The sequence below is a fragment of the Eptatretus burgeri genome, chromosome 9 (genome assembly GCF_056783735.1).
Source record: "Eptatretus burgeri isolate ZD-2024b chromosome 9, Ebu_testis_v1, whole genome shotgun sequence".
NCBI lineage: Eukaryota > Metazoa > Chordata > Myxini > Myxiniformes > Myxinidae > Eptatretus > Eptatretus burgeri.
Window position 1 is genome coordinate 73,692,872 of NC_140969.1, and position 15,718 is coordinate 73,708,589.

Below are 15,718 nucleotides of genomic sequence, written 5' to 3' on the forward strand. Positions count from 1 at the left end.
CATTGTGAACATGGGATATATTGACGTCCTAACGAACACTCACTTTAGAACCTTTGCGCGGAGCGCGGGTTTGGCTCGTCAGTTTTTATTTTCTCCAATTTTCTCTCCACCCTCCTTCCATCACTCCCAACTATACCCTCTGTTTAATGTCTTCAAATGTAAAAACATACAATAACAAACAAGAAAAATAGCAATCTCCTCACCAAGACTTCTTTTGAGTGTTGTATTCTTCTAGTTTTTCAGGTAAATTCAATATGGCTGCCAAACCATGTGACCTATGTCACATGTGTGACTCCTTTGTTCCTCATGGATAGGCGGTCATATTTGTAAAGATTTGCCTCAATCTTTTCAGGCATTTCAGAGAAGATTCTTTTTGAAGGGTTTTTTTTTTGTAAACAATATGGCTGCCGAAACACGTAACCAATGACGTCATAATTTTTTTCCTGTGGACCATTTTATCCCATGCCTGGTGTTGGCTTAATGGTTGGGGTGGTGGGTTTGGGATCCTCGGATCCCGAATTCAAATCCCTCTCGGTTGTTGAATTAATACCAGGTTGGGTTGACTCTGTCTATCATCCTTCCGAGGTCGGCAAAATGAATGCCATCTTGCTGGTATCCTGTGTCAGAGTGGTGACCCATCCAATATTGTGCCCAATAGCCAAGGAGACTGCTGAGGCAACACCAATTTTCTGCACAGAAGATGGTCCCAATGGATGGATGGATTTTATCCCAAGACAACCCTTAAAATTTTTCATACTGATCGGATGTGGCATTCTACATCTGCAATTATGACATCATAACGAGGGCACCTCTACATCAGAAAAAAAAAATCACACTCATTCCCCATGAGGAGTACTTGCTATGCACCAAGTTTCAAATTTTTCCTTGGTGAGATACAAAGATCCAAAGTTTTTCCGGTTTTCCAATATAGCTGCCATACCACATGACGTATGACGTCAAAATTATCATAGAAACATTCTACATGAAGAGTCGCACCATTGGTGAAAATTTCGTCTCAATCTGACAAGCGGTTGCGGAGAAAAACACGAAAGTTCTGTGCGGACAAACAGAAAGACAGACAGACAAACAAATGAAAAATCGTGCTTAGGCCTAAGTCACATTTGCTCTACGGCGAGGATACGGCGTCCGTACGCCCTCTGAATTGACAGAAACGTGTGGCGGCCACAGAGTTTCTGAGGTGACCTCAGGGTGGCCCTACGCCGTATGGCTATATTTTACAGGCCGTAGGGTCGCCGTGGAATTATAGCGCGGAGTTATAACTTTTTTCATTTTTACGTTCGCCGTAGTAATTCGACAAGCTGAAACAAAAGAACTGGTAAAAAAAAAAAAAATAACCCACTCGTTACCGTCCGTCTGGCCGCACGTTCACCTTAGGGCCCCGTGCGTGCACCTTGCGTCTGCCTTGAAAATTCTATGGCTGCCGCAGGGCCCCCTTAAGGTCACAGGGCCCCCTTCAAAAACTTATCATCGGTGCTTGTTGCCTTCATTCTGATCGTAGAGAATATTTGAAAATACCTAGGAACATTGCTTTTCAACCAGCTTTACAATCCCGTTATCAGGTTTGAAATATGTTGTAAAACAAAATTGTTGTATTTTATATTATATGTGTGTTTTTCATGTTTTGGGTGACCCTGACCTTGACCTTGGGTCAATTTCGATCAAACTTTGTACACATGTTAATATTACATGCATAAATAGACAGTATAAGTTTCAATATAATAAGTGCAAAATTGTTTGAGAAATAGCCATGTGCAATTCACAAAATTTCCCATTGGTTTATAATTAATGGGCGATAATATAAAGTGATGCAGAATCCAGATCCTGATCTTGAACATCACCAAAAGTCACATATCTTTTTGCACTGTGGATTTCTATCAGCTGTTAAAATTTCATCCGAATTGGTTAAGAATTGTGACCTGAAGAACGAATAGAATTTTTTTTAAATCACGCCAATAGCTAAAAACTTTGATGTTATATGCTTGCGAAAACTGTGCGTAATTTGTGCTAACATGCATTTTAAAACATTTAGATCTTCCATTTAAGTTTGTTTTGGCGTCAACAGGAAGTCGCTACGACTTCCGCTTACTGAGTTATGTTTAAAAGCTTGTTTTCACCTTTTTTTGACGTAACGTCATGACGTTAAGTGCGATTATGACGTGATTTGATCCCAGACTATTTCAGCAAGATTGGCTATCACGTGTTAAAATTTGAGAACGATTGTTTCAGTAGTTTCAGCTGCCCACGAGAGTAAATATTTTTTAAAAATGACGTCAATAGGCAAAACTTTGACATCATACGCTTGCGAAAACTATACGTAATTTATAATAAGATGCATTTAGTAATCATTTAGATATTTGAATGAAGTTTAATTTGGCGTCAACCGGAAGTTGCTACGACTTCCGGTCACTGAGGTATGTCCAAAAATGTGTTTTCACGTTGTGTGACGTCACGTCGTGACGTTTAGTCCGATTAAGACGGGGTTTGGACGCGGACCGTCTCAGGTGGATTGCCCATCAGGTGTAAAAATTTAAGAACGACTGGTCCAGCCGTTTGGGCTGTAGATGACCGGAAAAATAAACAAACAAACCAACAAACGGAACAGACCAACATACTTGACAAAATCGAAGATTTCGCCAAGTAACAAACGGACCCAAATGCAATACCCTCTCTGAATCCTTTGACGAGGGTAGAAAAACCTTTTCCATTCTCACCTGATACCCCAATTAACCACGTGACTTCCTGTACCGACTCTTCTTCCTCCTTCCTCTTTTGCTGATCTATCCTTCCTTCTACGTTTGCCGACCCACATTCACCATACACCTTCACAATTTTTTATTAAACCTTTCCTTTACCTAATCTTTCCTAATCTTGAAATATATATATATATATATATATATATATATATATATTTTTATTACATCTTTTCACTTGTCACCTCACACTTCCCACAACCACGTGATTTCTCTACCCCCTCTTTTTCTTCCTCTAGTCTGTGAGCTAGACAAAAATTCAGTATCAAATTTGGGGCAAAGGGAGACCTTACTTTTTTGGTGAGACATAACCTATATTTCACGAAAATGTTTTCTGGCCCATCATCCATGTTCGTTTTTAGGCGCTATCCGCTCGGGGGCGCTCTTTGAGGGTCAAACTAACCGATTTTTATCTTGCCAAAACGAAGTTTTTGCAAGATATGTTCGTCAGCTTGTATGTTTTTTTTTTTGTTTGTTTGTTTGTTTGTCTGTAATCACGTATAAAAAATTCTGCAGAGCACAGTTATCATTGGAAATATTTGTAACTTCGCATATCAGAGGACTATAAAGGTCCCTTTCAGTGCACAAAATTTTGAAGGTCAAGGTCAAAGGTCAAGGTCAATTTGTTGCAAATCAGGGGAGTCAATGAAACCCTTATTTTTTGAGTAATTTTGATCAGATCATCTTCAATCTTCATGGGAATATAGTTCATGGTCTGTCGCTCAGCTGATTAATTTTTGGTGGCGATTGGCCTTGACCTTCATATGTTTTTTGTTTTTTTTGGTCTGTAATCACGTATAAATCACTCTGCAGAGCACAGTTATCATTGGAAATTTTTGTAGCTTCGCATATCAGAGGCCTATAGAGGTCTCTTTCAGCATATAAAATTTTCAAGGTCAAAGTCAAAGGTCAAGGTCACTTTGTCGCAAATCAGGGGAGTCGACGAAACCCTTATTTTTTGAGTAATTTTGATCGGATAGTCTTCAAACTTCATGGGAATATAGTTCATGGTCTGGCGCTCAGCTGATTAATTTTTGGTGGCGATTGGCCTTGACCTTCATGGTTAAAGCCTAAGGTCAAACATATTTGACCCCAAGGTCAAATTTTCAAGTTTTAGAAACCATATCGTGAGGTACCTCAAATTGAACACCTCGATGAGTGCTTTCTAGATATGTCAAGCTTGAGACATTATGACGTCATTTCTTGACGTTATGAGGCAAAAGCATATTTTTCATGGTTACTCTGTAGAACGATTCTCATCGGAATCTCTCGTAGGCAGAAATTCCTCAAGGAGTCGCTCCTGGTGGATAGCAGCTCTGTTTACCTCAGTGTGACCTTAAAGAAGTCACACGTGGTCACCTTTTGGCAAGATATGGGTCACCCTGCGGGTGGCATTGCTTTCTTTCTTTATTTTTTTATTTGCAGGTTTGCGAAGTAAAATGTATATATTATCTAACTGTCAAGATCAATTTGTGTTTTGATGACAATAATATGTTGTAATTATGTTATATATGTAATTTATTTAATGATAATCAACTACTTTTTCAATCTTCAAATGCTTTTTTCTCCAATATCTTTAAAATCAACGAGACCGATTTTGCAGAAGTTCGACTGGAGCCCATACTAGTCGGCATTTTCTCGATTTGCAAACTGAAATGGGAAGAGGCAAGTCTGTGCCAAATAAAAGTGCCGTTGATTGCAGTCAGCATCGAAAATGTCACGCCTACATCACAATATGTTAAAGCATACTGCCGCTGTCCAATATTATTATTATTATTATTATTATTTATTGACCACCATCACATACAGAGGGTAAAGCATGAAAGTATACGTATCTTAGATATATAGTCAGGTCAGGTCAGGTATGGGAGCATGTGCCAGAACAGCACGTCGCTGCGTCCACTTTCCGCCGGTACTCCAGGGGCCTCCGTCTGGCCATCCCCCAGGCAGATGCCGGGCCCATCCCCATCTCCTTGAGATGATGGTCAACCTGTTGCAACCATGAGGCACGTGGTCGACCCACTGGCCTCCTCCACTAATGAGACTCCCTCGCTGAGAGAATCTGGTGAGCAGGATCAGAGTCAGGAAAACGAGCCACATGTCCATACAGCCGCAACTGACGCTCACGGACTATGCAGGTAACAAATCTCATCCGAGTCTCTCTCAGCAACCGCTCGTTGGACACAAAATCCGACCAGCGATAGCCAAGGATTCTCCGAAGAGACCTGGTACCAAAGGAATTAAGTCTCTGTCTCAGATCCTTGGTCAGAGTCCAAGTCTCGCACCCATAGAGCAAGACTGGAAGTACCAAGGACCTGAAGACTTGGACTTTCATCCTCCCGCACAGGTACCGGCAGCGCCACACCCCATGATCCAGTATATCCATGACTCCCCAGGCCCGACCCAGACGTCTATTGACCTCTGACTCGCAGCCAGCAGAGACATGAATATCACTGCCAAGGTAAGTGAATCTCTCCACGACCTCAACATCCTCACCACAAACAGACACAGACAGGACAGCAGCATCCAAGATGTCACCGAAAGCCTGGATCTTAGTTTTGACCCAAGAAACCCGTAATCCCAACGGCTCCGACTCCTCATTCAGCACCTCGAGGGCCCCCAAGAGGATGTCTAAAGTCTCCGCAAAGATGACTGCATCATCTGCAAAGTCAAGGTCCGAGATCTTGACATTCCCAAACGATGCACCGCAACTTGATCTCTCTGACATCCTACCTAGAATCCAGTCCATACAAGTGCTGAAAAGTGTGGGGGCAAGTACACATCCCTGACGAACTCCAGTAACAACTGGAAATAAGTCAGAGATGGTACCACCACACTTCACAGCACTCTCAGTACCAGAGTAGAGTTCAGACATCAGATCGATCAGTTTTGCTGGCACCCCACGAAGACCAAGAATCCTCCAGAGGACATCCCGATTCACTGAATTGAACGCTTTACAGAGATCAACATAGGCTGCAAGCAGCCCCTGCCGAAACTCTCGTCTGCGTTCGGTGAGGACACGAAGTGCAAGGATACGGTCAATTGTTGACCTCTTTGGTGTAAAGCCTGACTGCTCTGGACGCTGGTGCTCAAGCAGATGGTGGCGAACCCTATCGAGAATTATCCGAGCAAAGACCTTGCCCGGCACTGAGAGCAGCGTCACCCCTCGGTAGTTGTTTCAGTCTTGGCTATCACCCTTCCCTTTCCAGAGAGGGACAACAAGGCCCCTCTTCCAGTCAGTTGGGATGATGCCTGTGTTCCAGCAGAGCACAAACTGCATGCAACGACACGAGTGCAGCATTTCCACCAGCCTTGAGAAGTTCGGCATGGATGCCACAGATCCCTGGAGCTTTGCCCCGTTTCAACTGGTTCACCGCAGCCCGTGTTTCCACAAGCGTAGGTGGACCACAGTTGATTCGAGGGTCAGCAACAGGGATTGTAACACCCTTGACGTCCAACTCGACAGTTGGGGGATCAGCCTGGTACAACCACTCAAAGTAACCGGCCCAGCGGGCCTTCACTTCAGACTCCTCTGTCAAGAGCCTACCACTCTCTGCTCGAACTGTAGTGCTCCGAGGGATGGGCTTGGATGAACGTAATGCGCGAATTCCCTGTAAGCGGGACGAGAATCACCTGTCCACAGGTGATGCTCTACCCCTCACAGATTCCTCGCACATAGGCCTCCTTGTCCACCCTCAGTGCACGTACAGTTTTACGCCTCAGCTCCCTGAACAGCTCAGCTCTGCCATTCAGCCTGGCCCTGCGACTCTGGTCAATGGTATCCAGTGTCCCTTGAGAGACAAAATTCTTCTTTGCCCTGCGGTGAGCTCCAAGGCATCCACCAGCAACATCAAGGACGGTGGTCTTGAAGGCGCTCCACAACTCTTCAGGACCCCCCAAGGCACCCAGACCCCCCAAGTGTCCACTCAGCCTGTTCGCAAACTCCTCAGCTACTCTCTCATCCCTGAGCTTGGCAACATCCAGCCTCGGCTGGGTGGTACCATTCTCCAGGATTTAAGGTGCAGCTTTAGAGTTGCTACAACAAGCCTGTGGTCAGTATTGAGGAACTGAGCACTCCGGTAGACCCTGCAGTTCTGGATCATCCTCCAACGACCGTCAATGAGGACATGGTCAATCTCCTTTGCCACACCACCAGCGTTGGAATACCAAGTCCATCGATGAGCTTGTGGGCGCTGAAACCATGAACCAGCCACCCTAAGTCCATGACTTCTTGCAAAGTCAAGGAACTTAGTGCCATTCTGGTTCATAGTTCCTGACCCATGGGGACCAACACACACCTCATAACCGTCCCTATCAGTTCCAGTCGATGCATTGAAATCCCCCAAGACTAGAAGTGTATCTCGTCTGGGGCACTGATCAACCACAGACTCGAGCGTGGCGTAGAATGCATCCTTCACGGTGAGATCACTCGCCTCAGTCGGAGCATAAACAGAGACCAGAGAAATGACACCTAAGGAGTGACGAATCCTTAATCTCATAATACGCTCGTTGACCGGTGTTACCTCAATTATCATTGGGGTCAGCTTATTGGACACAGCTACAGCAACTCCTTGGGTATGGTAACCATCAGAGCGACCAGACCAATAGTAGGTGTAACCACCCACCATTATCTCGCCGCAATCCGGTCTCCGAACCTCAGAGAGAGCTGCAATCCCGATGTCCAAACGCTTGAGCTCAGATGATAACAGAGACAGGTGATCATCCTCTCTTAGGGATAGGACATTCCAGGCACCTACCCGAAGGGACCGCCTCAGGTTAACCCAAGGAGACCGCCGTCTGCTGGACGACACCTCAGCACCACTCCAACACACTCTCCCGCAATCTGACCCAGGGATGTTACCCCGTGGTTTCCCTCCTATCAAAGATTGGGGGTCCCGAAAGCTTTGCCCCAATCCCGTCATCCGGTGAGCTGCCCTGCGAAGGGAAGCTGCACAGGAGGTACTCCCACGGAGTGGGTTTTCAGATTTTTTTGCGTTTTTGCGTTTTGCGGAATGAAGGGTTTTACGGTGGCCGGAGTGCAAATCCTGCCACCAACCTCCTAATAAAAAGTAACCCAACTGCAGGAGGACGTCCGCAGACACAGTTGGGCACTAGATATGGATGGCCGTTGGCTCACAAGGAGCTCCTCCGCCCTTTGACAGGTTTTGTTTTTAATCCTGCTGGGTGTCCATATCCAAACACCCTCCTCACCAGAAAACCTGGTGGGGGAGACGGTTTAGTCGCCGACAACCTGACCATGGAACAGGTTAGTACAGGTTTACATGGTACCTGTAGCAGGTCACAGATCGAACCTGACCTGACATAAATAGATATATAGTAGTAGTCCATTAATATAAACTGAATTTCGTAGTGTTCATAGAGCGGTATGCTATAAGTCAAGATGGAAAATTTTACTTTTGTTAAGAATCAATAGTCGTAAATCTGTTTAAGAACTTTGTGGCAAAATTTTGTAACGGAAGACGGATCGCTGTTCATTCTAGTTGTAACGGAAGAGCTATCGTGGACTGCATGATTAGTCGGGAGATTTTCGTCTCGAATAACTTCAAATGATTTCATTAACGAGATGCTTTCTGGAGAGCACAAGGTCCAGTCTAATTGCGAGATCCATATCTTACGTTGTCGAAATGTCATCCCGCCGTCACAGTGAAGGTTGTTATTATTAAAGTGGTTTATAGGCTGAACGTTCAGCTCTTTGCACAAATCGAAAATAATTTGACCGTGTTGGTTTGATCTAGTGTCTGGGTTTCTTGTGTAATAACCGTTTTGCGAGTTAAAACGTTTGAGGTTTGGTATTCGTGCATTAAGGTCGCCCATAATAAATACCTTTTCTTCGTTAATGCATTTTTCATGTATGGTCGCAAAAACATTGTGTTGAAAGCATGGGGAATCCGACGGGGGGATGTAACAGGCCCCAAATATATGATTCGGAACGCACGACAGACTAAACCAGACTTGATCTTTCTCTTTTTTGACACTGTAGACTTGTGGCCATAATATAAGTAATTAGCCACAAGTACCCCGAAAATACAATGTTCACTACTACGTTTCATCGGTAATTACATACAACATAGTGGGAGGCAATGATAACAGCTGTCTGATTGTGAACTTTGCACTTATTCTTCCCCACTGTCAGATTCTTCATCTGAAGTATAGCCATCGGTAAGGTTGTCCTCTATGTCATCTGTCATACTGGTACAGTCTTTCAGCCTACACTCGTCTGTGCACTTCAAGCCATTGACCATACATTCGCAGGTTGGGAGTTCACAAACACGGCGGAATTTGCATGACATGAACTCTAGTACTACTTGTGGTGCAGGTGGACCACTCACTCATCCACAGAACATCCAGATTGCCGTCGTCTACAACGACCCAGCCATACCCAGGCTCAGGAGCTGGCACATCAGGATTGGCCTCCAAGCTCCGTCGCCAGGCTGCACACTGATAGTTTGCTCGATGTGCATGTTGTTCCAGTCAGTCCTTGCATGGAGGTAGTTGTCCAGACTCGACTCCCCCCTTCTTCGCTCGCCACATGCTGAACCTCAGGGCATTCACTCCCGTCTCGGGAGTCCTGGCTGCATATCGGCGACAGGTGAATGACTCCAGTGCCGACAACATGTCAATTGTGAGGGACCAGGTTTCGCCTCGAGCTGCGAAAGTATCGTGGAACACCTTTTCCTTGCACATCAGCTTCAACCCTTTGATTTTGCCAACACCAGAAAAGGCACTGACCGTATCGCATCCAGTATATGCATGTAGACCAGGCAAGGCCAGACAAACTTCATCCCCCATCATTTCTTCCATTTTGTCAATGCTAAGTATCCTGTTCCTGCCCTTTACAGCGATGCACATGTATCGCCTGCACGGTATCCTCTTGCAGAATGCCAGACACAAGATCAAGACATCAGTGTCTTCTGACACGATGACGACTGACTTGAATTTGGATTTCCCGGCATGAGCTGCATGCAACAATAGCCGCGTATCAGCTTCTTCCTGGTTTGAAGCAAGTGAACATCCAATGAACATCCAATGTGACTCCATCCTCTGTAATCCTGAAGCACTTGCTACCATATGTCACGAACAGCTCCTTCCCACCAAATTTGTTCTGTTTATTCTGCCAGTCCTGAGCGAAGAAGTGGGTAAGGTTTTCCTTGCTAGCAGAACATGCTAACAAACGCCTCCAGTTCTTTATCCTATGTGTTGGGATGATAACCGAAAACAGGACTCCTTGAGATGAACCACGCTTTACTCGTTCTGCATTCTTGATGGAGAAATCCCGATCGAAGAGTACGTCTATGCGTTTGCTGCCTGGGTAGGTCTGCAAGACAGTTTGGAACAGCTCCTCGGAAACTTCTGCAAATGTTCGGTTGTCACCACCCATCTTATGGACCAGGGCCATGCCGTCGACCAGGGCCAAGAAGCACTTGGTACCGCAACGTCATTTGCAGGAGAGATATCCTTATATATATCAATATCAACTCACTCTCGCCAGATTCCAATTTCCGACAATATTTCTACTTACAAACGAGCAAGAATATTAGAAAGATGTATATATTTTGGTGTAAAACAAACTTGACAAAACGGATATTAGCTGCGTGCAGTGAAATAAGAGAAAATCGTATTTAAACGTTTGAAATTCAATTCATTTGCAGTTAATTTCCACTCTAAATTTAAGGATTTATCGACTTTATAATTGGAAATCACCCCAGTCGAGCATTGGATAAGATGCAGGATATGAATAGACGTAAAATACCACGAAAAAAGGAATTGTTATTTTTACACCCCACTAGCGCCCCCTAGCGGATATCGCTTAAAAACGAACCTGCATGAAGGGCCAGCAAGCGATTTCCGAAACTAAACATTATGACCTACCAAAAAAATGACATGCCGCTTTGCGCCTCGTTTGATACCGATCTCTGAAATTTGGGGCTCCAGCTCACGGACTACCTGTCCTCACTCTCGCATCTGATCCCTCCACCTCCTCCAGTCTTCAACTTCCCTCTGCCCCTCTCTTAATACTCCCCACTGTACCTCATCCCATCACCACTGAGCCTTTTCTTCTCCTCATTCGGCTGTCTTCCCTCGCTCTTGTGCAGTCCCCCACACTCTGTCCTGTCAACAATTCTCCATGACATCCCCCCTTCTCCATTATCATATCCTCCACCTCACCCCCCATCTCCTGCACCCAAAGCCTCCTCCCCTCCCTCTTCCTCAACAGTGTGGCCCTCAAATGTCCAGGTCCTCTGCTCAAACCTGCCAGAACTTTGCATACAGGTTGCCACTGACAAACCAGACATAATGTGCTTAACAGAAAATGTCCTCCTTCAACACGTGTCTGAGTCCCTCGTATCTCTCACTGGTTACTCCCTCCTCCGGTATGACAGACCTGAGCCTCGTCCTTGCGGCAGAGTTGCTCTCGTCATCAAAAACTCTATTCATCACTCTCCATGCACTGCCCTCACTCCCCCACACCCCAAGGAATACCTCTGGCTGTGGCTTCCCCTCCACACCTACCTCATGTTTATACGTGTGTTATACCATTCACCAAAGAGTGATGACTCCATTTACATCTCGCTCTCTGAAAACATTGACCAACTTCTATCCTCTCATCCGAACTCTCTCTTCCTCATATGTGGCGACTTTAATTGTCGCCATGCCAGTTGGCTAGGTGTGGGTACCTCGCTCACCTGCCATGGCACTTCAGCAAAAGACTTCTGTGACTCATTGGGACTGACAACAATCTGTCAACTTCCCGATCCGGATCTCAACCAACGATACGCCATAACTTCTGGACCTGATTTTAACCAATCTCCCTGAAAATGTCTGCTGTTCTTCCTCTGCTCTAATCGTTTAATCTGACTGCATGCTTTTCAAAGTAGACATCTCTCTGGCTGTTATTAGAGAACCACCTCAGCGTTGTCAAGTCTGGCATTTCACTGGCAAAGTCTGGCAAAGAAACTTGCTCTCTCTCTCATGCACAGATTTATCCCATCTTGTCTTCAGTTGTCACACCTTTCCTCCTGCCCATGGTACACTGAAGCTTGTGGCGAGGCAGTTTTCCTGAAACAACTTCCCTTCACCTCATGGAAGGCAAATCCAACTGAAGGCAATCTCACTTCCCTCCACAAAGCTAGGAACGAGTGTATTTCTACCCTCAGGAGAGCCAGAAAACAACATCTTTCCAATCTCAAGTCTGAACTCTCAAACCTGTCTCCATCCTCCAAATCCTGATAGTGTCTAATTAAGTTCATTTCTCGTTTATGTTCCCCACCATACACTCCCTTACCTCAAATGGCCACACATCTGACACTGCACGTGAAAAGGCTGAACGCCTAAACTCAGTGTTTGCTTCTAAATTTTGAATCCCAAACCCAATGCTTTCTGGACCCACCTTTCCCAGTCGCACCTAACTGTTCCTGAACTATTTTTTTCCTTTTATCCTGACAAGGTGGAGAGTTTGTTGTCAAACCTCGACTCTGATTCTGCAACTGTTCCAGCCGGCATCAGCCCTTGTATTCTAAAAACCTGCTCTGCTCCTCTTGCTTATACTCTCTCTGTGGGATCTCTCTGTTCTATTCACCCTCTCATTTTCTCAAGGTCATCTGCCATCTGTTTAGAAATCAGTAAACATTACTGCTCTGCATAAAAAGGTGCAAAAACTGATCCCTGCAACTCCAGACCAATCAGCCTGCTCCCAATCATCAGCAAGGTCATGGAATCCATCCTCACTTCTGATATCAAATCCTTCCTCTTCTCCAATGGTTTGATTTTCGACAATAAATTTGGATTTAGACCAGTACACTCAACCCTGGACATGCTACTTCTGCTTTCCCAAAAATGGATGGAGGTCCTAAATATCAAACATGAGATCAGAGCCATCTCCCTAGACATATCACGAGCTTTTGATAAGGTCTGCATCCTACACTGCTCACCAAACTCTCTTGTTATGGTATCCAAGGCAATCTCCACTCCTGGCTCATTGACTTCCTCTCCTGGCACAGTTAATGCATGGCTCTAAATATAATTCTTTCATCTATTATTCCCGTCCAGGCTGGAGTTACTCAAGGCGGTGTTCTGGTCCATTTCCTTTTTCTCCTCTTCATCAATGATCTCCCCAACTCTCTGGAAAATCCTCTTTTTCTCTTTGCTGATGACTCCTCCCTCTGCTATACCATCTCTTACCCCTCAGATTGGCAGGCAGCAGCCTCTTCACTCTGCAGATCTGAATAAAATCACAAGGTGGTCCAAAACGTTGAACATGTCTTTCATTCCTGACAAATATCACACTCTCACCGTCTTTATGAAAGAACAACTGTTCCAGCCGGCATCAGCCCTTGTATTCTGATGGACCCCCCCCCCCTCCCCAACGCCCATCTACTTTCTCAACAATCCTCTTGAAGAATTCCTTTCATTCAAACTTCTGGGTCTCAATATGTGCCATGATCATTTCAGGGAAAGCCACATTTCCAAGCTGGCCTCCAAAGCCAGTCACCGACTGAGCATCCTCTATCGTGCAAAGCCCTTCCTTGGTACACCTGAGCCCCTCACCTTTCTTGGCTTCAAGCTGTGGAAACCAAGACTTTTAGGATCATTGGTATCTCCTGTGATGAGGTTGTCTTTCGCTCTCTCACTCTCACCGCAGGCAGATCAGTCGTCTTTCTGTCTTCCACCATCTCGTCTCTGGCTTCGCCCCCCCCCCCCTTGCTGCATCTGAGATATGTCCTCCCCATATTTCTGCAGGGCGCTCAAGATCAGCCAGCAACCCCCTTCTGGTAAAGCTCTCAAAATCAAGAATCACTGCTCACCTTCACTCTTTCATTCCTCTTTTTCCCCACCTTTGGAACAAACTCCCACACTCTCTTCATCCCACTCTTCCCTCCAGATCTTCAAAACAGCTGTTTACCACCCTCTCTTATCGTCCCCTATCCAAATCCTCAATCTTTTCTACCCCCGTTAATCCACCCCAAACCAACCTTCTTCAAATTCCCTGCTTTCCTTCCTCAAAGTCCCTGCAGCGTAAGGACCCGAAAGTCCCTGTCGCGTCCATCTTGTTTACCCTGTGTACCTTGCCCCCATCCCTCTCCCTTCCACAGATCTCATGTGTCTATTCCCCACTGTTTAGTGCTTCCCTCTCCCGCCCCTCTTGTCTCCTGCTCCCCTTGTTGTACATTATGTGTGTTAGCTCTTACACGAGCCTCGACATTGTACATTTAAAGAACAAGCTGATTAGATTTTGGTTGAGGATTCAGGATTCAGATCCGACCGATCAGCGAGATACAAAATGTAAACCGTTCATCCTGGCGGAGGAATGAGCTCTCCCGAGTGCCATTCTCATTGAATGCTGATTTTTTTTATTGTTATTGTTGTTACTGCTGAATTAACTTGTTCCTTTAGGCACTTTTAACTTAGATATATAAAGTAGGGTGAGTAATATAAGATGTCCTGCTGTCCATGTATGCTTTCATTTATTGTGGAAGAAAGAATATTTCATATACGAGTACAATGACAGGATTGTATCACTTCAAAAAAATCTCAATTTCAGATTATTTTATTGGTTTAATCCACAAACGAGGCCAATCCACAAGCTGAATCGATTTAGCCTTCTGCGATGACCTGTTTGAGGTCGTTCATATCAAAGGAATTTATTATTTGATTTTAACAGCATCAGTTTAAACATGAATGCAAACTTAGTGGTACATGTCTTTCTGATTCAAAACTCATGGCAAAGGATTATGAAATTGTATCATACGGAATGTTTGACATAAGGATGACAATTGGTTTCAATCACAATTTTGGGAGAATTTTAATGATTTATAACCAAAAGTTTGTGATTTCTGTCATTTTCGATTGAGGTGGTGATGTGTGTAGTGCAAATGCGATTTGAGGGTGACTTTTTTTTTTTACATTTCGCTGTACTTGACAGGCCTACTGGATCCTTGCTGGAGCGTAAACCCCCAGAATACACCATGTTCTGCTCAGTATCTGAGTGGCTGGAGGCCATCAAGATGGGCCGTTACAAGGAGAATTTCACCAATGCTGGCTACGTGGCCTGGACCTCTGTCGCACAGATGACGCTTGAGTGAGTGAAGATTTTTTTTTAAATATAAAGTCGAGGCTCCTGGAAGAGCAAGAACACAGAACGGATCAGGATACAACAGAACAAAAGGAATGGTAGAAATAGAAGAGGTGGGTGGAGGGGCAGGGTGCAAAAATGCACCAACAGCATGGTTTAGGGACAAAATAGAGGAAGAATTGGATGAATGAGGTACATGGGGAAGAAGGTCGGCGAGGGGAAGACACACCGGGGTGGACAAGATCGACACAGAAGCAAACATTCAGAAAAGGATCAAATGGAAACTTGAAAGAGGTGGGCTTTGGGAGGGTTAATGGAGGTAGAAAAGATCATGATTTTGGTCAGAAAAGATCATCTGAGGTGGTGGTGAACAGCTGTCTTGAAGACCTGGAGGGAGGAATGATTTGAAGAGAATGTTGAAATTGGTTCCACAGGTGGGAACGAATGAGTAGTGGTGATGATAAATTAGACAGCGTACAATCGACCAGCAGCATTTCTCGTTGAAAGGGCAGTCAAGGGAAAATTACCGACCTTCTCTTGCAGCATTAATCTCTGAGTCAACCAAGTAATGGAGACTGGTTTCATGTTAGGACAAAATGCCTCTCCAAATACTTGTCTGATAAAACTTGATACCCACTATGAAAGGACAAAACTGAACACTCAAAGATGTCCGCTTTGTGGGTTGAGGGTTTTTTTTTTTTGCGATGCTGAACAATTTGTTCCATAATTCAGGAAAACAAAGGGCATGACTGCAAATGAATCATCCAGTTGCTGGACGTCCACTGCATTCCTAAGGGAGTGGGCTTCCTTATTTGGAGGCATGTAATCAAACAAAATTGAAAATCATTCCAAACAG

At 44.9% G+C, this 15,718-nt stretch overlaps 1 protein-coding gene across 1 annotated transcript in view; it reads left to right on the top strand.

Annotated features, from left to right (window-relative positions):
• The window catches only part of LOC147020362 (ephrin type-A receptor 7-like), a 79,889-nt gene that overhangs the window by 56,319 nt on the left and 7,852 nt on the right, over positions 1 to 15,718 (top strand). Inside the window, exon 16 of the mRNA XM_085895671.1 lies at positions 14,713 to 14,868. Within this exon, the coding sequence (XP_085751797.1) occupies positions 14,713 to 14,868 (156 nt within the window). The remainder of the gene's footprint in view (positions 1 to 14,712; positions 14,869 to 15,718) is intronic.